This window comes from Hemiscyllium ocellatum, chromosome 15, assembly GCF_020745735.1.
Source record: "Hemiscyllium ocellatum isolate sHemOce1 chromosome 15, sHemOce1.pat.X.cur, whole genome shotgun sequence".
NCBI lineage: Eukaryota > Metazoa > Chordata > Chondrichthyes > Orectolobiformes > Hemiscylliidae > Hemiscyllium > Hemiscyllium ocellatum.
In genome coordinates, this window is record NC_083415.1 from 36,688,889 (window position 1) to 36,710,093 (window position 21,205).

Here is a 21,205-nt window from a genome sequence, read left to right on the forward strand (position 1 = left end):
ACGTATTAAGTGGATATTTCAAAATATACAGAATAGTTTGTTCCAATGAGGAAGAAAAAACCCAAAGCATGGGCCTGCATTTGGGGTTAAGGTGATTAACTATTTTAACCAAGTTATAGGTAGTATCACACCTAAGGAAAAGCATAAATTGTGCAAAGACAGGAGACAGGTCAGAAGTTTAGACAGAATATAAAAGAAAACAAAGAACAATCAAATTTTAAAAAGGAGTGTACAAGAGAAAGCTTCTGAGAAATATGAAAAATTTCTATAAAAATTAAACAAAGGATAGAGGTGACAGAGTATTGGTCCCATAGAGAGTCAGACTTGAAAATTAAGAATGAAAATTAGGGAATGACATGAATTGAACAGATATTTTGCATCAGTCTTCACTGTAGATGATACAAGTAATATCCCAAAAACAGCGATAGATAAAACAAAGGAAGGGAAGAACAAGCTCAGGGTACCTCTCAGAGAAGGAGTACTGAGTAATTGTTGGAGCTGTGGGCTGACAAGTGCCTGAGTCTGTAAGATATAAAAAGAGATGTCTAGTGAGGGAGGTGGAGCATTAGTTCTAACTTTCCAAAACTTTCTTGAATCAGGGACAGTCCCATTAGATTGGAAGATAGTGATAATTGCTACATATTTGACCACTCTTCTAGCCTTTCTATATATTTTGTAACCTCATATTCCCTTCACAACCTACTTTCCTACCTATCTTTATGTCATCAATAAATTTTGCAACTATGCCATCTGTCCCTTCATCTAAATAATTTCCATAAATTATCAACAGTTGAGATCCCAGCACTAGTCCCTGTGGTACACCACTCATCATATCTTCCTAACCTGAGAAAAGGCCTATTCATACCAATTGTTTACTTCCTGTTTATTACTCCATTTTGCAAAAAGGGAGGAGGAGAAAAATTAGACAACAACAGGCCAGTTAGCTTAAAAATGTCAAAAGCTATTATGAAAAAAAGCTAAAGCATCATACTTACAAAAGTTATAGTCAGTTACAGCCAGACTAGTTTTCTGAAAGGGAAATCATGTTTGGCCAATCTATTGGCATTCTTTGAGGAAGTAACCATAATGTGGTTAAAGGGAAACCAATGGATGTAATGTACCTAGTTTTCCAGGAGGTATTTGATAAGGGGCTGCATCAAAGGTTATTGTGAAAAATAAAAGCTCAGGGGCAGCCTATTGACATGGATAGAAGATTGGTTAGCTAACAGGAAGCAGAGAGTATTTGAGAAAATGTAACAAATGATGTGCCACAGGTATCAATACTGGGACCCCAACTGTTTACAATTTATATAAATGACTTTGATGAAAGGATGGAAGGTATGGTTGCCAAATTTGCTGGTGAAACAATCATAGGTAGGAAAATAAGTTGTGAAGTGGACAAAAGGAGATTATACAAATAGTAAATGAGTGGACAAAAATGTGACAAATGGAGTATAGTGTGGGAAAATGTGAAATGGTCCATTTTGGCAGGAAGGATGATACAGAGGCATGTTAACTAAATGGAGAGAGACTGCAAAGCTCTGGGATGTCCTTGTGCATGAAATATAAATGGTTTTTAATGTGGTACATAAGTCATTAAAAAACCACTAGAATTTATCCTGAAGGTAATTGAATACAAAGTAGGGTGGGTTATGCTTCAGTTATTTAGAGTACTACTGATACTGCATCTGGGGTACTGTGCACAATACCCCGGTCGCCTTATTCATTTGCTCTAGAGGCAGCTAAGAGATGAATTTATGAGACTACTACCTGGATTAGATGTGTTATGGAAACAGGTAGCACATGTTAGGCTTGGAATTTTGTCCATCGTCAACATATTGAGGTGGGGGGGTGGGGGGTGGGGGCGGAGCGGTTAACATCAACCAGAAACTGAACGGGACTATAGATACAAGTACTGTGGCTACAGTCATGCAGAAAATAATTCACCCACGGATTTCCCAAAGCCTGTCCACCATCTACAAAGAGTAGGTCAGGAATGTGATGGAATACTCCCCACTTGCCTCGATGGGTGCAGCTCCAACAATGTGAAAGAAGCTTGAAAAGCTCACTTGATTGGCACTACATCCACAACATTCACTCCCTCCACAATTGGCACTTAATACCAACAATATATATCAATCACATCCTGGCTCAACCCATCCATTCCCGACTGTGTACTTCAGGCTAATGGGTTTTCTATCCATCGTGTGGACCGTACAGTGTCCTCAGGTAAGACAAAGGGTGGAAGGGTTTGCTTTTTAATCAACAACTTGTGGTGCATGGACATTGCAATCCTGGGCAGCCATTGCTCGCCAAACCTTGAATTCCTCACCATCAAATGCCGCCCTTCTGTCTACCATGGGAATTTACCGCTGCTATACTAACCGCTGTGTATATGCTACCACAAGCAAAGGTTGAGGAAGCTCTGGATGTGCTGTACTGCACTACTAACACCCTGGAGGCGGAACACTCCGAGGCCCTGTTTATTGTAACTGGTGACTTCAATCAAGCCAATCTAAGGAAGGTGTTGCCCAAGTACCATCAGAACCTTACCTGTCCCACTAGGGGCCTGAACATTTTAGATTACTGCTACATCACTGTGAAAGATGCCTACCACTCCATCCCCTGCCCTCATTTCAGGAACTGTGACCACAATGCTGTGTTTCTTCTCCCGGCCTACAGGAAAAGCTCAAGCAGGAGAACCCCTCGAGGATACACATCCAGTGCTGGTCAGAGGAGGCACTCTGGTGCTGTCTGGAATTGGCTGAAATGGGCAATGTTCAAACAGTCTGCAGGTACCTTGGATGAGTATGCCACTACCGTCATAGACTTTATCAGCAAGTGTGTGGATACCGAGGAAGTCAGTCCGGGTGTTCCCCAGCAGGAAACCCTGGATGAATCAGGACATACAGAACCTGTTAAAAACCAGGTGTGAGGCCTTCAGATCAGAAGACCCACTCAAATATAAGGAATCCAAGTAGGACCTTTGCAGAACCATTAAGATAGCCAAGGATCAATACCGATCCAAAGTAGAGACCCAGACAGACAACAGGTGACTATGGCAAGGACTGAATGACATCACAGGTTCGAAAAAGAGACAGTGCATGATAGCAGACAATGACATGTCCCTCCCAGATCATCTCAACACCTTCTATGCTCGCTTTGAACAGAATTTCCGATAAGTCCTGACGAACCTATCCCAACAGTCACTGCATCAGAGGTCAGATCAGTTTTCCTTTGTGTGAATCCAAGGAAAGTGATGGGACCAGACAGAGTACCAGGCCGTGCACACAGAGTATGTGCAGATCAACTGGCAGAGGTCTTCTCTGACATCTTCACCTTCTTCCTGCAGCAGGCCCCTGTCCCTGCCTGTTTCAAGAGGGCCAACATCATCCCTATGCTGAAGAAGGCTCATGCAGCATGTCTCAATGACTACCGACAGTTGTCCTAACCTTGGTGGTCATGAAGTGCTTTGAAAGGCTGGTAATGGCATTAATCAACTCCAGCCTCCCCACTACTCTGACCCACACCAAATTCCCTATCAGAACAACAGACCCATGTCAGATGCCATATCACTTGCCCTTCACTCCTCCCTAGAACATCTTGACACCAAGAATAGCTACATAAGAATCCTACGGAATTGACTACAGTTCAGCCTTCAACACTATTATCCCTTCGAGACTGATTACTAAACTTAGTAATCTCGGATTAAGCCCCACTCTCTGCAACTGGATCCTCAGTTTCCTTACCAACAGGCCACAATCAGTGAAGATGAGGGGCAATGTTTGATCGTCACTAACAGTCAACACAAGAACCCCAGGGGTGCATACTCAGCCCTCTCCTGTACTCACTGTATATTCATGACTGTGTCACCAAATACCAGACTGATGCATTTACAAGTTCGCTGATGATACCACCATAGTCAGTCAAATCTCAGATGGCAATGAAACAGACTACAGATGGGAGGTGGAAGACCTGGAAAAATAGTGCACTGAGAACAATCGAGCTCTCAATGCCGGCAAGACCAAGGAACTCATTATTGACTTTTGGCGGGATGTTACTCATGCCCCCCTACACATTAACAGCACAGAGGTGGAATGAGTGGAGAGTGTCAAGCTCCTGGATGTGGTCATCAACAACAAGCTTTCTTGGACTCTTCATGTGGATGCACTGGTTACAAAGGCACAACAACTTCTCTTCTTCCTCAGGCAGCTGAGTAAATTTGGCATGAAGGTGATACCCTTGCCAACTTTTATAGGTGCGCCATCGAGAGCATTCTGTCTGGATGTATTACTACCTGGTATGGCAACTGTACCATTCAAGATCAGAGATGGTTACAGAGCGTGGTGAACTCAGCCCAGATAATCACAAAGGCCACCCTCCCTTCTACAGAATCCATCTACCAGGCCTGCTGTCAAGGAAAGACTGCTAGCAATCTCAAAGATCCATCCCACCCTGGCAATGTTTTTCTACAACCTTTACCATCGGGGAGAGGGTAGAGAAGCCTGAACACACACACCCGCCGGTCTTGAAACAGTTTCTATCCTACTGTTGTTTGAATACTGAATGGACTCACAAACTCTTAGCATTCGCCTGTACCTGTGATTTTATTTTTGCCGATGTTTACCTATTATTTACTTATCTATGCTATTTAACTCTGTGATCTGCCTGTATTCCTCGCAAGACAAAGTTTTTCACTGTGCCTCAGTACACATGACAATAAATTCAATTTAGTTCAATTCAGTACAGATACACCTCAGAAATTCACCAAGGCTTCTTAGACAGCACCTTCCAAACTCATGACCACTACCATTGAGAAGGACAAGGGTAGCAAATACATAGGAATGCCATCACCTGCAAGTTCTCTTTCAGCCTTGAAATAGCTTTCTAATCATTACAGGAATCGAGGGATGACCCAGGAAAGTAGAATTGAGATTTATCGGATTAGCCATGATCTACTTTAATGGCAGAACAGATATGATGGACCAAATGGCTGATTTCTGCTCCTACAAGTTATGGTCTTAAACCACTCACCAAACTGACTTGGAAATGTATCTTTGTTCCTTCTGTGTCGCTGGGTCAAAATCCTGGACCACTCCAAAAAAAAAACATTGTGATTGTACTTACATTGAATGAACTACAGTCATTCAAAACATCAACCCACCATCAAGGGCATTTTGAGATGGGCAATAAAAGCTGGCAGAGCCAGCAATACCCATGTCCTGTGACTTGATTGAGACATATAAAACCCTGAGGGACCCTGACATGGTAGATTTGGAATGGATGTTTCCTCTTGTGGGAGTCGCTGTTTAAAAAGTAGGGGCCATTTAAAACAATTTTCTTTGGGCAATTTTCTTTCTTTGAGATTTGTGTGTATTTGGAACTCTCTCCTTGAAAAAGTGAGGGAGGTCAGTAACTGAATATTTTTAAGGCAGAAGAATATAGATTTTGGTTGGTCAGGGGTTGAAAGATCGTTGGCAGTAAATGGGAATGTGGATTGGTGGTTGCAGTCAGCTTAACTATTATTGAATGGCTGAGCAGTTTCGAGGGGCTGAATGGCTGAAATGATTTCCCTCGTGAACAACTAGCTCAAACTTTCTTGTGAAACTATGAATCAACGGAAAGTAGTGGAAAACAAGCTTTGGTTTTGGTGTCATAAATGTTTTGAATTATTAACAGGTCTATTAATCACTAAGTTTTAGAAAGGAAAAAGAAATTGTAAATTGAACTGAACATATGAAGGAAAATATTAATGTGAATGCAAAACGTTACAAATATTTGCTAGGAGCGATAATTCTGTCTTTGCATATTACAGAGTTTACTCTTTTTTTTAGGGTTTGACACTGCTAAGGTGCGTAAATTAATGCAGGTATGAAGACTAGTAGTTTATTTAAAATATTTTTTAAATTGTTTGACTGTATGAAAGAACACAATTAAAACCAGTTTCTTATATTTTCCTTCAAACAGGTGATTGCCATGGGATTATCCAGTATCTTTACAGCATTATTGAGTTACTCAGGCAGCTATTACCAATCCTTACTGTGTATATCAGCTAGTTTAGGACTTCAGACCTTCAGTCACAGGTAAGCTAAGATTAGATACAGTATAATTTCACATCTTGGGCCAGCTTTGACACAGTTTGATATTATACATTGTCGACTTAAGTTATTAGCTTTGGCTCAGTGGTTGGCCTGTTATCGCTGAGCAAGAAGGTTATGCGTTCAAGCCATACCTGATATTATCAACTCAGTATTCTACTGGCAGATGTGCCAATTTTTAGTAAGTTACAAAACTGAGGCCCAATCTCATGTAGACATAAAAGGTCTTTTCTTTTTATTATATACTTTATACTTTATTCATAAAAAAACTTTATGTATACATAGAGTCAAATGCAGGTCAGTTCTGTACAGTAGCATATGAAGCGAACAAAGCGAACATGGAGTTTGACTCTATTAAACAAACACACCTAAAGCATCTCTTAATTGTACAAAACCAAATGCACACAAAAAATCCTATTGTATTATTGAAAGGTGAGCAGGAAAGTTTTCACAATGCCCTGGCTAAAGTTTTCCTTTCCAACAATACCTAAACTAGGTGTCATTTAGATCATAGTTCTTTGTGGAAATTTTGCTACATGTGATTTGGCTGCCCCAATGCTGACAACACAGAGGACATTTCAAGAAGATACTTTGAAGCATCTGAAATGCATTTAGGATTTCTGTGCATCTGGCTGGCATTATGTAAATGCAGGTTGCACCTTGATTTTCCTCAGTCTAAATAATAGCTATTATCTTTTAGTATGTGGTGAAAAGACCACACCCATACTGCCTTCTTTAACATGTTACCTGGTTTTACCTTTAACATTTGACCCTCTTTAGCTGAACCTCATTTTTTCCGAATCTTAGAAAACCTTTGGGCTCTGAATTGATTTTCAATCCAATATTTCTTCATTTCATCTCGAACATCACTCATCACCATTTTTCCCTCAGTCCATCTAAGACTGAAACCCTGCTCCATACCTTTCTTACCTCCAGATTTGATTATTGAAGTGTTCTCCTCCAATTTGCTTTCAACCAAAGTGCTGCTCCCTGTTTCCTGTGCTGCTTTCCTAAATTCCTGCGCTGACCTGTCTTTCTTCAGTGGGACACCCGCACCTACCAACCCCATCACCCCGTGGCTGAACACTTCAACACCCCCTCCCACTCCATCAAACCGTTACTGCCAGACGCCTGGAGGAAGAACACCTCATATTCTGCCTTGGGACCCTGCAACCACATACGATTAATGTGGATTTCACCAGTTTCCTCATTCCCCCTCCCCGCACATTATCCCGGTCCCAAACCTCTAACTCAGCACCGCCCTCCTGACCTGTCCATCACCTTTCCCATCTATCCATTCCACCTTGACCTATCACCTTCTCCCTCACCTTCATCTCCCTATCACATTCCCAGCTACGTTCCCCCCAACCCAAACCCCCTCCCATATACCTCTCAGCCCTCTGACCCACAAGCCTCATTCTTGATGAACAGCTTATGCCCGAAACATCGATTCACCTGCTGTGCTTTTCCAGCACCACACTCTCGCCTCAGTGGTATCATTGACTTCTGAGTGAGAGCATTATAGATTCAGGCTACATTCCAGAATATGAATATGTAATCTCATTTGACATCTCATCCCTTAGAGGAATTGCTAGATTGTTAGAGGTGCTCCCGCCTTTCAGTTGTTAAATTAAACTGAGGTTGCTTCTGCCATTGAAATAGATGTAAAACATCTCATTTTAAAGTAAACTGGTATCACATCCAACATTAGTATTTTAATCCTAATCTATTCAATCAGATGATGTGGGTATTTATTTCTTCCCTGTTTCTGGGCCTTTGTGTGCAAAATGGCTGGTATGATTGCCTGAGAAAATAACATTTCAAAGATCAGTCATTAGCTGTGAAGTGCTTTGCTTGTCTGGATTACATGAATAATGCTTTTAACTGCAAGTCTCTCTTATCGAACATTACATTGAGATATTGCGTGCCTGATCAGGTGGTCAGGGATAATTCCACGGCATTTTTTTTCCTCAAACAATGACAGTAAAAAACAGATTATCTTGTTATTTATCACAGTTGCCATTGTGGGATCTTGCTATTTTCAATTTGTCTGCCACATCCCATAATAGCAAATGCCTGCAGGAATTCCATTGATTGTAAAGCACTTTAGAATGCCTGAGAATATGTTAAATGTTCAACAGCACTAGCTTGTTAGTTTTGTGTAGATAGTAACAAATCATCTTCACAAGTAATTCAAAATATTAAATTGAGTTCTAATTTTGAAATTGAAATTTTGAATAAATAACTAAAGGAGCTATTGTCTAAAGGCTTGCAAATTTTATTTACCTGATCAAGGGTTGGTGCTAAACAGATCTAAGTTTATTCTAGATGAATGCGTTGTGCAACAAGTAATGGTTGAAGTATTGTTCTGTTCTTTTTGTTTTCATAGTGGGGTATCTGTCAATGTTCAAGATTTAGCACCATCCTGTGCTGGTGTACTGTTTGGTAAGTAACAGTTACAAAAACATTTTACATAGCTATGTATATCTTCTACATTCTGCTGTGATAATAAATATATATCAGAGGTTAATGATCATTGACAAGGCCCAACCATCATTCACCTACTTTCTAATTATGAGTTTACAGTGTGTGAAGTGATGTGTGTGAATCTCCATTTAATCACTTTGGTACAAAGCATGATAGCCTGAAATCGAAAGTCAAAAAGGCCAATCAGTCCATCACATTAGTAATGTCCTCTGTAATAGCAGTTCAATTAGTTTGATACCCCCTCCTTTGCTGTAACTCTCAAATTCTTTATCCAAATGTCCTTTAAAATTCACTATTCAATCTGTCTGCACCAATCACTTAGTGCATTCCAGGTCCTAACTACTTTATTGCATAAAAATGTTTTTTTTCTTCTGTTGCCTTTTGTTCTTTTTGCTCATTCCTCTGCCAAAGACAATAAGCTTTATTTCTTCTCTCTTTCTTTCTGTGTCTCTCATCTCTTGGTCTTTCTTGATCCTCACCCCCACTGTCCAATGTTCTCTCAACCTCTTTACTTATAGGAAAACAAGTCCTACTTTTTCAGTCTATCTTTGTAATGACCTAGACCTTATTGTTTAGGGTACAGTTTCAAAGTTTACAAACCACACAAAAATTGGAACTACTGTCCATTGTGGGAAGGATAGTATGGAACTTCAGAAGGACATCAATAGTATTGGGTATTGCGTGGACAAATGACAAATGAAACTTAATCCAGAAAAGTCTTTCTTTGAAATGAAATCTTCCAGTTTAGACAAAAGAATGCAGTGATATGCTATAATATGATGGTTTAGCTCGAAAGAGAATACAGGAGCAGGATCAGGAGGACCTGGCTGTATATGTGCATAAATCATAGAAGGTAGCAGGAAAGTATACATTAAGCTAGGTTTTATTAACTGGGGCAGAGTGCGCAAAAGCTAGTGAGACCCTCCAGTTCTGAGGGTCTCACTTTAGGAAAGATGTGAAATTAGTAAATGGGCTGTTGAAAAGATGCATAAGAATGGTTGCAGTGATGAGCAACTTCAGACATGGAAATAGATTTGACAAGTTAGAATTCTTGGAGAAAGGAAGGTTGAGAGGTGGTTTGATAGAGGTGTTCAAAATTGTGATTGGCCTGGACACAGTAGATAAGGAAAACTATCCTCAGAGAAAGAAGATTGAGAAATAGAGAGCACAAGTTTATCAAAGTAGAGTCACTTCAATTCTAGCATTTCAGTTAGTAGAAATTTACTCCAGTACCCACAAAACTTTGATAGGTATTGTCTTTTTTCTTAAATAATTTCCCCCACTTTCAGTTACACCATTTCACCTATGGGTTGAGTGCTGAACTTAAGCACCAGTACAGTGTATTATATTTCATGGGCAGCACGGTGGCATAGTGGTTAGCACTGCTGCCTTACAGCGCCTGAGACCCGGGTTCAATTCCTGACTCAGGCGACAGACTGTGTGGGTTTCCTCCGGGTGCTCCGGTTTCCTCCCACAGTCACAAAGATGTGCGGGCCAGGTGAATTGGCCATGCTAAATTGCCCGCAGTGTTAGGTAAGGGGTAAATGTAGGGGTATGGGTGGTTTGCTCTTCGGCGGATCGGTGTGGACTTGTTGGGCTGAAGGGCCTGTTTCCACACTGTAAGTAATCTAATCTAATCTATGTTCATGGAAGGGTGAACTGTTGCCTGTCCTAGAACCACTCCTCCACTGATTGCAACAAAGGTTGAAATTTAAAGAAGTGTTTAAAAGGAGTTCTGTATCAGAAACACACCAGTCATGTTTCTTTAGTTAACAAGCACTGTATGGTTTATTATAAAGAACATTTACACAAGCAAAGGTACGAAGGTTATTAATAAAAGAGTTAGAATGAGCAAAAAATATATTAACTACCCTTCTTGAAAACTTGTATGGACACATTGAAAAGTCCTATGTATGAGAAAAAAGACACTGCAAAATGTTATCTTAAAAAATACTTTGGCCAAATGACAGTTAAACTCAGCAAAAATAATTAGTCCTGACTGTTCCAAATATCAATTTGTAGCCAAAGACATTTTGTATACCCTAACTATTGGCACTGAGATAAATTGTTGAATTGGTGGCTGATTTCTCTTTACTGGTGATAATGAGTTTGATTCCAGAATTTTCTTTTAGAACCCTCCATGAGTGGTGAAAGGGTCTTTAAAGTGTTTATGGGACTTATGGGTGACACGGTAGCACAGTGGTTAGCACTGCTGCTTCACAGCGACAGAGACCCGGGTTCAATTCCAGCCTTGGGCAACTGTCTGTGTGGAGTTTGCACGTTCTCCCCGTGTCTGCGTGGGTTTCCTCCTGGTGCTCTGGTTTCCTCCCACAATTCCAAAAATGTGCAAGTTAGGTGAATTGGCCATGCTAAGTTGCCCGTAGTGTTAGTTGAAGGCGTAAATGTAGGGAAATGGATCTGGGTGAGTTGCTGTTCGGAGGGTCGGTGTGGACTTGTTGGGGGCGAAGGGCCTGTTTCCGCACTGTAAATAATTGCAGTGTTGCAATAAACGTCATAATTGAGTCAAAACATATGGTGCTGGAAAAGCACAGCAGGTCAGGCGGCATCCGAGGGGCATAAGCTTTTCATCAAGAATGTGGAGGGGCGAGGGGGCTGAGAGATAAATTGGGGTTTGGGGGTGGTAAGTGGAAAGGCGATAAGTGGATGCAAGTGGGGGTAATTGTGATGGGGGGGTGGGGAGCGTGGAGCGGCCAGGTAGGAAGGAGGATGGACAGGTATGACAGGTTAAGAGGCTGGTGCTGAGTTGGAGGGTTGGATCTGGGATGAGGTGGGGTTACGGGAGATTTGGAAACTAGTGAAGTTGATGTTGATGCTATGTGGTTGGAGGGTCCCAAGGTGGATGATGAAGCATTCTTCCTCCAGTTGGTGGGTGGCTTGGATTTGGCAGTGGAGGCAGCCCAAGACTTCCATGTCCTTGGCAGAGTGGGAGAAGGAGTTGAAGTGGTTGGTCACATGGCAGTGGGGTTGTTTGGTGCGTATGTCCCAAAGATGTTCCCTGAAATGCTCTGCGAGTTGGTGTTCTGTCTCCCCGTTGTAGAGGAGACCACATCGAGAACAATGGACACTATAGATGAGGTGGGGGGGTGGTGCAGGAAAATCTCTGCCAGATGTGAAAAGATCCTTTGGGGCCTTGTACGGAGGTGAGGGGGAGGTGTAGGTGCAGGTTTTACACCTCATGTTGCAGCAAGGGAAGGTGTCAGGTGTGGAAGGTGGATTAGCGGGGGTGTGGACCTAACAAGGGAGTCCTGGAGGGAATGGCCTCTGCAGAATGCAGATAGGGGTAGGGAGGGAAATATACCCCTGGTGGTGGTATCTGTCTGTAGATATCACTGCTCAAGCCACCGAACCCACCGCGTGCCTTCCAGCAATCCCCCCCAGCTTCATCACAATCCCCTATTTATCTCTCAGCTCCCTTTCCCCTCCACATTCTTAACAAAAAGCTTATGCTTGAAATATCAACTCTCCTGCTCTTTAGATGCTGCCTGCCCTGCTGTGCTTTTCCAGCATTTCAACTTTGATTCTCCAGCATTTGCAGTGCTCACTTTCTCTTAATTAACTTCATGTTACTTACTCAACAAGCATCTTCTAGTTAGGCCAGAATCTATCCTCTCTTCACCCTGCAGGCACTCTGCCTCTATTCCTAATGAAGGGCTTTTGCCCGAAACGCCAATTTTCCTGCTCCTCGGATGCTGCCTGAACTGCTGTGTGAAGTGATGTGTGTAAATCTCCATTTAATCACTTTAGAAACCCACAATATCTGTGCAAAGAGAAACCCAGTTAACTGTTCAGTCCAATATGACTTCAGTGAGAAAGTGGTAGGTTTGTAGAAAAAAGTGAGGGGGAGCAAGTGGAACATAAGGGAAGGTTAGAGAGTGTGACATTACAGATTTATGTGGGTCACAGAAGAAAGGATAAAAAGAATGATAATAGTTGTAGAGATGAGTGGTGTGTCTCGTGTATGTGTTAATGGTAAAACATCTGTGCTGAAGGCAGAACAAAGAAATCTCGACACTGGGGAGGGGGAATATAAGGGAAGGAAAATGGAGGACATGATGTTCATTGTCTGAACGTTTTGATCTCACTGTTGAGTCCAGAAAGTTACAAAATGCCTAAGCAGTAAATAAGATGCTATTCCTCCAGCTTTTGTTGGACTTCAATGGAACAATGCAGCAGACCTGGCACAGAAAAAAATGGGCATGGGCGCAATGCAGTGTCTTCAAATAGCAAGTGACCAGAAAGTTGCAGTCATGCTTGTGGACTGAGTAGTGGTATTTCACAAAATGGTCACGCAGTCTGTGTTTGATTGTTCCAACATAGAGGAGTCCACATTGTGAGCAGAGAATACAGTAGACTGAATTCAACCTTCTTTCACTCTATTTGTGACAATGTGACAAGGACTTGATCAGAGTAAAGAAAAAGCAGACAGACCTGAGGCAATTGTTCTCTGAGCCACTCTTTAGTAATGTAAGTCAGATTCATGCACTCTGTAAACAGTTGTTGAAAATCAATTGAGTTCATATTGTTTACTCAACTAAACACTGTCTTCATCCATGCTAGAATCACTAAAGCCTTGAAGGCACCCACACATATAAAGTTATCTGGTGTGTTTTCTTTTTATGAGGATTTTCAGAGAAGCAGAGAGAGAGTGTGTGAAGGTTTGTTGCTCTTTAACCAAGTTTTCTCTGCCAATGTATTCAAAATTCCTTGCATCCACAAACTGGATAATGTGATCTAACTATGACAGTATTGTAGACATGCAAATTATATAATCCTTACAGTGTGGAAGCTGGCCATTTGGCCCATAAGTCCACACTGACCCTCCGAAGAGCTTATCACCCACCCACCCTGTAACCCTGCATTTACCATGGCTAATCCACCTAGTCTGCAATCCCTAGTCACTATGGGACCATTTAGCATGGCCAATCCATCTGCACATCTTTGGACTGTAGGAGGAAACTGGAGTACTCGGCAGAAACCCACATAGACACAGGGAGAACTCCACACAGAAGTCATGCAAAGCTGAAATCAAGCCTGGGTGGCTGGTGCTGTGAGGCAGCTACTACGCTCATTGTCATTGTAGTGTCTTTGCTGTTGCAGCCAGTACCTTTTGCTTTGAAAAGTATCTATTTTCAAAATTCAAGAAATGCATTCAATTCTATTGTAAATTAATATTTGGTTCACATATCTTCATAACTAAGTATCACAATCTTCCTCTCAATACTTCCAAGTTGTCATCTGTACATTTTGAAATTGAGTCTTGTACACCCATCCCTAAATTCTTAATGTATGTCAAGAAAAAACATTGGCCTTGATACTGATCAACTACACCATGAATATACTGGACCACTCTGTTCGGACCCACAAAAATTAATCATTTTTCGAGTGACTACCTGGAACTTGATAATGAATTATTTTTCATTGTCATTAGGCAATTGAAATCTACCAAACATTCCTATATTTGCACTAATGTCTAAAAGCTATTACTCCACAGTGATTACTATACTCAGAACAGCTTTCAGAATCAGGAAAGCCAAAAGAATATGAAGGGAAGACATAACATAAAGAACTTCCAGTGTGCTATGAATATAAGTTTTGTAAAATCATTCTGGATTTTAAGATTTGTTTTGTTTGCACCAATTGAATTTTGTCCAGTTTACTGCTGAAAGGCAGTTCTAAAATACTAATTTAGTAATCTTTAGACAGGCTGTGTTATTTTATAATTCAGTTTACACCCCACCAGCACTTGTATAAACTTGTACAAATGTGGAATTTTAAAATACCAATTTTTCCCTGACTATTAAGCATGTATTCAGTGCGGGATGTTCATTTTTTCTTACTGACATCTGACTAATAATTTTATTCCTGCTGAATTAGTAAAATAGTTAAGCTGGTTATTGACAAAGAAAAATGCAGTTGCTGGAAATCTTGGATAAAAAGAGAAAATGCTGTAAATATTCAGTAGGTCTTGCACCAACTGTAGTAATAAAAGTGGAGTTGACGGGCAGTATTTAATGCAGGTGATTGAGAGCTTGCTCACTGGTTGGAGAGCCTGTGAAAGCCTTTTGTCCCTCTTTCTGGAAAGACCAGTCACATTAAATGCCAGTCAGGCATGTAGCTGGGTAAAGGGCCTATCCCAGGATTGCAAATGCTGGGGGTGCAGGTCTTGCACCAAGATCAGTGGTCGGCTGCTCGATATTGCTGAGCAACGTCACCAAGGACACAGTGGCTGCTGTCGGTAATGTAGCCACACAAAGTCAGAATGTAGAAACGACTAGGCTGAGAGAGTTCTACAGCAGCAGCAGCAGAAAGCTGACTTTTATTGGTTTGCCTTTTTACAACCTATGATCACCCTTGATCAAGAGACACCTTCACCCACCTTGACCCCAAACGCCTTCTTCACTATCCTATCTACCTGCGACACCACTTTCAAGGAGCTATGAACCTGCACTCCAAGATCTCTTTGTTCAGCAACACTCCATAGGACCTCACAATTAAGTGTATAAGCTCTGCTAAGATTTGCTTTCCCAAAATGCAGCACCTCGCATTTATCTGAATTAAACTCCATCTGCCACTTCTCAGCCCATTGGCCCATCTGGCCGAGATCCTGCTGTAACCCTCTTCGCTGTCCACTACACTCCAATTTTAGTGTCATTTGCAAACTTACTAACAGTACCTCTGATGCTCGTGTCAAAATCATTTATGTAAATGACAAAAAGTAGAGGGCCCAGCACCGATCCTTGTGGCACTCCACTGGTCACAGACCTCCTGTCTGAAAAACAACCATCCACCACCACCTTCTGTCTCCTACCTTTGTGCCAGTTCTGTATCCAAATAGCTAATTCTCTCGTGGTTCAGCTCAGTAACATTTTAGTAGAATGATCCGTCGCTGTTCTAATGAAGTTAAAAAGTTGAAATGTTGGGTTGAATTTATGGGTCATCCATGGGCAGGAAACCAGGTGAGGGACCCCATGAATTAGGGCACTGTGTGCCATTTGTGGCATGCTCCCCATGGTTCCACCTTGTGGCAGGTGGGTGTGTCAGATGGGTACCTGATCTGTCACCCAATTGATAACCTTAAATCAGCGTTCAATGCCTAATTACATGACTCATCACTTTGCCTCTCTGGTTGAATGGTGTTGGGTGAACCAACCTTCAGCATATAATCCAGCTCATTAACTCTGTTTCTGTTTGATTACTTTTTGTGATGTATCTCATTTCTAATGTTTTTCTATTATCAATATTAATCATGCTTCTTGGAGAGTAAAGTCAAAATCTGTAGATCTTTAACCTTTTTTTAATAATTATTTAGGTGTTATGAACACCGGTGGAGCGTTATTTGGTGAGTTTTGTTTTTACTTTTACGCTTGGGTTACCACTACATTTTGCATAATTGATTTTATACATACATAATGTCCATCGTTAAGTCCACAAAAACATAGACTGTAATGTATTTATAGAGCTGATATATCCATTCTCACCATTTTGGTATTTGAAATTTGTGGCCACAATGATTGCTTCCTTTCTTTTTATTTAAAGGAATTACATAGTATTGCTGCAACATGGAACCATAACAACTCATCCCCAACTGGTCTATGCTGGTATTCATATGCCACAAACATCCTCCTGCTTTTAATTACCTCTTCTGACTCTGGTACTATGTCTTCATGCTTGGACTGACTGTTAAGTGTGTCAATGCTATCTGGTATCAGGTACTCCATGTGGCAGCATGTCCTAGTTTCTCAATGCTTTCTGAGTAGAGAATTGCCTCTAAATTCTTGTTGATCTTTTAGTAGCTGTCATATTTATGAGGCCTTGTTCAGTTGTCACGCACACGTTAAAGTAGATTCTCCATTGGACTCTCATACTCGTAAAGACCTTTATCTCTCTTCTCCTTATTTTTTTTTATCTATTTCAGGATTAATGTGACAGTCTGTATTGCAAATTCTGTTGAATAATTTGTTTCTGGTGATAATATAGAAACTATCTTGACAAAGTATGTTGAGTGCAGTCAGGTAATTTTGGGAACTGAAGGAAATAAATTTTATAGTATATATGTGATATATGTTCTATAATTGTCCAGAAAACCTACAGCAAACATGTGATGCTGCAATGTCCAGAAAATCTCAGACACTGTCTCATGTTCCTTGCTCTCTATCATATAACGCCCTGTTACAAAAGCCTGAAAGACAGTTGGCTGGTTTGCTGTATTGGTGCACAAACAAAAATTGGTACAACCTTTAGGAAAAGTCACTTTTAGTATGTAGTAATTAGTAATATTCTTCCAAGATGATAACTTCTGAATGTTCTTTTTGAAATTAAAAAAAAACTCTTATTGGCTTGACCCCCACATTGTGTATTCATTTATTGCATTTAATGATATATTCCCAGATGCTTTCAAGATCACATTCAATAAATACCCTTATAAATAAATTTTCCGTTTTTGAAGAATTTTGAAATAATATACACTCTCTCCGAATTGCACATTTGGAGAGTGACTTAGTGCAGCATTCCTGTTACCAAGCAATGGCTAGTGAGAAAATGAGGGAGGAGCAGGAAAAGACAAAATAGGTTTTGTGTCTTTTGAATTCAATTTTTTTCTCTTTTAGGATGACCTCCAGACAATGAGCACTTAGAACATAGTAAAGTACAGCACAGAACAGAATCTTCGGCCCACGATGTTGTGCCGAGGATTATTCCCAATCTAAAATAAAATAACCTAACCTACGCACCCCTCAATTCATTGCTGTCCATGTGCATGTCCAGCAGTTGCTTAAGTGTTCCTAATGATTCTGTTTCCACCACCATTGCTGGTAACGCATTCCAGGTGTTCACAACTCTCTGTGTAAAGTACCCACCTCTGACATCTCCTCTTTCCCTTCCTCCTAACGTTTTAAAACTATGGCCCCTCGTGGCAGTCAATCCTGCCCTGGGGAAAAGTCTCTGGGTATCGACTCTATCCATGCCTGTCATTATCTTGTACACCTCGATCAGGTCACCTCTCTTCCTCCTCCTCTCCAGAGAGAAAAGTCTGCCACAGCCTCGATACTATTAATGGCACCTCTAACTTTTGTGTCATCGGCAAATTTACTAACCCCACCCCTCAACTTCCTCATCCAAGTCATTTATAAAAACTACAAAGAGCAGAGGCCCAAGAACAAAGCCTTACAGGACACCACTCTCCACTGACCTCCAGGCAGAATACTTTCCGTTTACAGCCACTCTCTGCCTTCTGTCAGCCAAACAATTCTGAATCCAGAGAGTCAAATCTCCCTGTATCCCATACCTTCTGACTTTATGAAAGAACTTACCATGGGGATCCTTATCAAATGCCTTGCTGAAGTCCATATACAACACATCCACTGCCCGACCTTTGTCAACCTGTCTCGTCACCTCCTCAAAGAACTCAATAAGATTTGTGAGGCATGACCTGTCCCTCACAAAGCCATGCTGACTGTTTTTAATCACACCATGCTTTTCCAAATAGTCATAAATCCCATCCCTCAAACTTCTTTCCAAAACCTTGCTGGCCACAGACATAAGACTGAGGGGTCTGTAATTGCCAGGGATGTCTACATTTCCCTTCTTGAAAAAAGGAACAACATTTACCTCATTCCAATCCTCCAGTACGACTCCCATGGAGAGTGAGGAAGCATAGATCTTTGCCAGTAGCTTAGCAACCTCCTTTCTCGCTTTTTGGAGCAACCTAGGCTAAATCTGGTCTGGCCCTGGGAATTTATCAATCTTAATTTTTGCCAACTTCCTCAATCTCAATCTGTTCAAGCCTGTTTCCCGGCTCCTCGAAGTTCTCATTCACAACAAGGTCCCTTTCCTAAGTGAAAACCGAAGCAAAAAACTCATTTAGGGATTCTCCTATCTACTCAGACTCCACGCACAAGTTCCCTGCCTTCTCCCTGATCATTCTCTTATTCCTCATATATGAGTAAAATGCCTTTGGGTTTCCTCCAGGTGCTCCGGTTTCCTCTCTCAATCCAACGATGTGCAATTTGGATGACTTGGCCATGCTAAATTGCCTATAGTATCCAGGGATGTGTAGGCTAGGTGGAGTAGACATGAGAAAGTGAGGTTTATAGGGATATAGTGGGTGGGGGGAGGTGGAGGAGACAGTAGCGGGTCTGGGTGGAATGCTCTTCATAGACATGATCGGCCAAATGGCCTGCTTTCACGCTGCAGGGATTGCTGAATTAGCCATGCTAAATTGCCCATAGTGTTCAGGGATGTGTAGGCTAGGTGCATTAAGTTAGTTGAAATGGAGAGTAATAGGGCATGGGAATGGGTGGGATATTCTTCAGAGGGTCAGTGTGGACTTGTTGGGCCAAATGGCCTTTTTGCACACTATAGGGATTCTATGGTGATTCTATGATTCTGTGATCACTGTGAAGCAGACGTTATCACAGACAAAATTAACAGTGGTGCTAACAGGCCACTGTTCACAAAATGAATGCAGCATCACACAGACTGCACATGGCGTAGCTGATTCCCTCTCACCTTGAACTGAAAGTATTCTGCAACATGATCTGTGTAATGCTGCCTTTCAGTGATATGTCACTGGGTATGAGAAGATTTCAGCAACATAGAAAACATAGGAATAGGTTTAGGCCACTCAGCCTCTTGAACCTTTTCCGATATTCACTGAGATCATGGCTGATTGTGACCTAACTCTATCTACCTGCCTTTGGCAGGTACTCATACAGCACTGACAATCACCCATTGTTTCTTTATCTCATGCCTGACACTGCATTCCTTGGAATCAAGTCCAACTCGAAGTCTCATGGAGAGGCATTCCAAGGCTAACCTTGTCGGGGAGCTCCATTTCTGACTGTATGGAGCAGCATGTGAAACTTTCATCAGACAGTGATGTGAAGGCTGGCAGCTCACATTACAAAGACCTTTCTTATGTTCCACATGCAGATTCATTGAAAATGTGACTGATGGATCCAGCCCCAGCAGGGGCTATATCACCCTTATTGTAATGCAACAAAGATGCAGGTAAACAAAAGATGAACAGATGTGTTAGCAAACCCAGGACCAGCAGCAACTCCAGCAGATGCTGAACAGCATTTACTTAAAGAGGTTATAGCTGCTGCGTGCAGCAGGATGTCAAAGGAGGTATGGGAAGTCCAGAGTCCATCATCTTCAACGAGTTTTCTCTGGATGAACAAAATGCAGTGTTGCCGAAGACTGAGGATGTCCTAGACACCATCATAGACAAAGCTGACTGCTGGAGTGGGACAGACCACCTGAAAGGGTGGGTAGCCATTCAATCCCAGTGGCTGTCAAGATGATTGTTACATTGAACTTCTATGCAACTGGCTCTTTTCAAGGAGCCATTGAGAAATTTTGTGAGATCTTTCAATTCTTCATCGCATTTCCCCTTGATAAGGGCAATGCTGCAGTTCAGGCAGTAGGCTTTGCCTGGCTAGTTGGCTTGCCATGTTCAGTGTGCTGTAGACTGTACACACACACACACTGAGAGTACTGTATCATGAGGCAGCTGATTTTATCAATAGAAAAGGGTTTGATTCCATCAAAGAGCAACTCATCTGTGATCTTTGTCACCACATTCAAAGTTTAAATGAGGTTGGTGGGGGAAGGGCTTGCTGTTGAATGCAGATAGAATGTGCAGCCTTACCCTAGCACACTGTCCTCTGCACAAAGCAGGCAAAGCAGGGATGTGATGGAGGCTGATGAGCTGGGAGAGCAGGAATCGTTCTGTGAGGGAGAAGGTAAGGAGGAGCAGCACCTTCAGTATGAGAGTACTGATTCATCAAATACAACAAGCCTTACATGATTGAATTGACACTCGGGGGTTTCAGGTAGATGAGAGCTGAGTGCAGTGATCACTCATTGATAGTGAATTTGTTGTTGCTTGAAAGGAAGCAGTCTGTTTCTGCTCTGTCCTGACAGTCAGAAGCAGCTTCTGCTTGACTTTGTTTTGTTTGTTTCTGCTGTTGCTGAATAAAAGTGAATGTTTTCAACCATTTGAAGGCTCTTCAGAATATAATGGACCCACACTGAACAATGAGAAGATACTGGCCTAGACTGGGCATTGGAGAAAGGGTAACACTCACTTAGACATGATTGTAAGATGGGACGAGGCTAAGGACGGGTAAATTCTTAAAGAGCAATAGATGTAAGACAATGCAATGAAGCATCAACAATGCCACCTCTGTCTTCTGAGATGCATTGGTTGCAGTTACTCTCCCACTATGTGTACAATGAAGACAAGTTTGACCTGCCAGCACTTGACCAGGTATGTGGCTGAGCTTTAATAATGGCACTAGTGCCAAGGATCCTAAGATGTTCCATTGCTGGGACAACTACTTACAGTGAGTGGGAGAATAGGATGAGTGCAGCATCATAGGGGCATGATAGATAAGTAGTGAGGCCTAAAATCTCTCTAGGCCTGATACAAAGTAACCCTCCGAAAATGACATTCAATCAAATTCTGGTAAGCATTTTAAACTTATAGTTTAAATCTTTTAAACTTTTAAATTCAGGTTCTCAATTTTTCTAGCAGTAGACTAGTTTCTCAGTATTTACTCTGTCCCAAATTCATGTGATTTTTGGTATCTCTATCA

The 21,205-nt window shown here is 41.6% G+C and overlaps 1 protein-coding gene across 3 annotated transcripts in view; it reads left to right on the forward strand.

Moving 5' to 3' along the window:
- Window positions 1-21,205, forward strand: part of slc17a9b (solute carrier family 17 member 9b) — a 58,220-nt gene that overhangs the window by 33,825 nt on the left and 3,190 nt on the right. For 2 of the 3 annotated variants that reach the window (XM_060836373.1, XM_060836374.1), the window contains exons 10-13: window positions 5,835-5,869; window positions 5,968-6,083; window positions 8,488-8,543; window positions 15,916-15,945. In XM_060836373.1, coding sequence (XP_060692356.1) covers window positions 5,835-5,869; window positions 5,968-6,083; window positions 8,488-8,543; window positions 15,916-15,945 — 237 coding nt within the window. Of the gene's footprint in view, window positions 1-5,834; window positions 5,870-5,967; window positions 6,084-8,487; window positions 8,544-15,915; window positions 15,946-16,142; window positions 16,854-21,205 lie in introns of those variants that run through there. The other variant, XM_060836375.1, reaches the window with a different exon arrangement.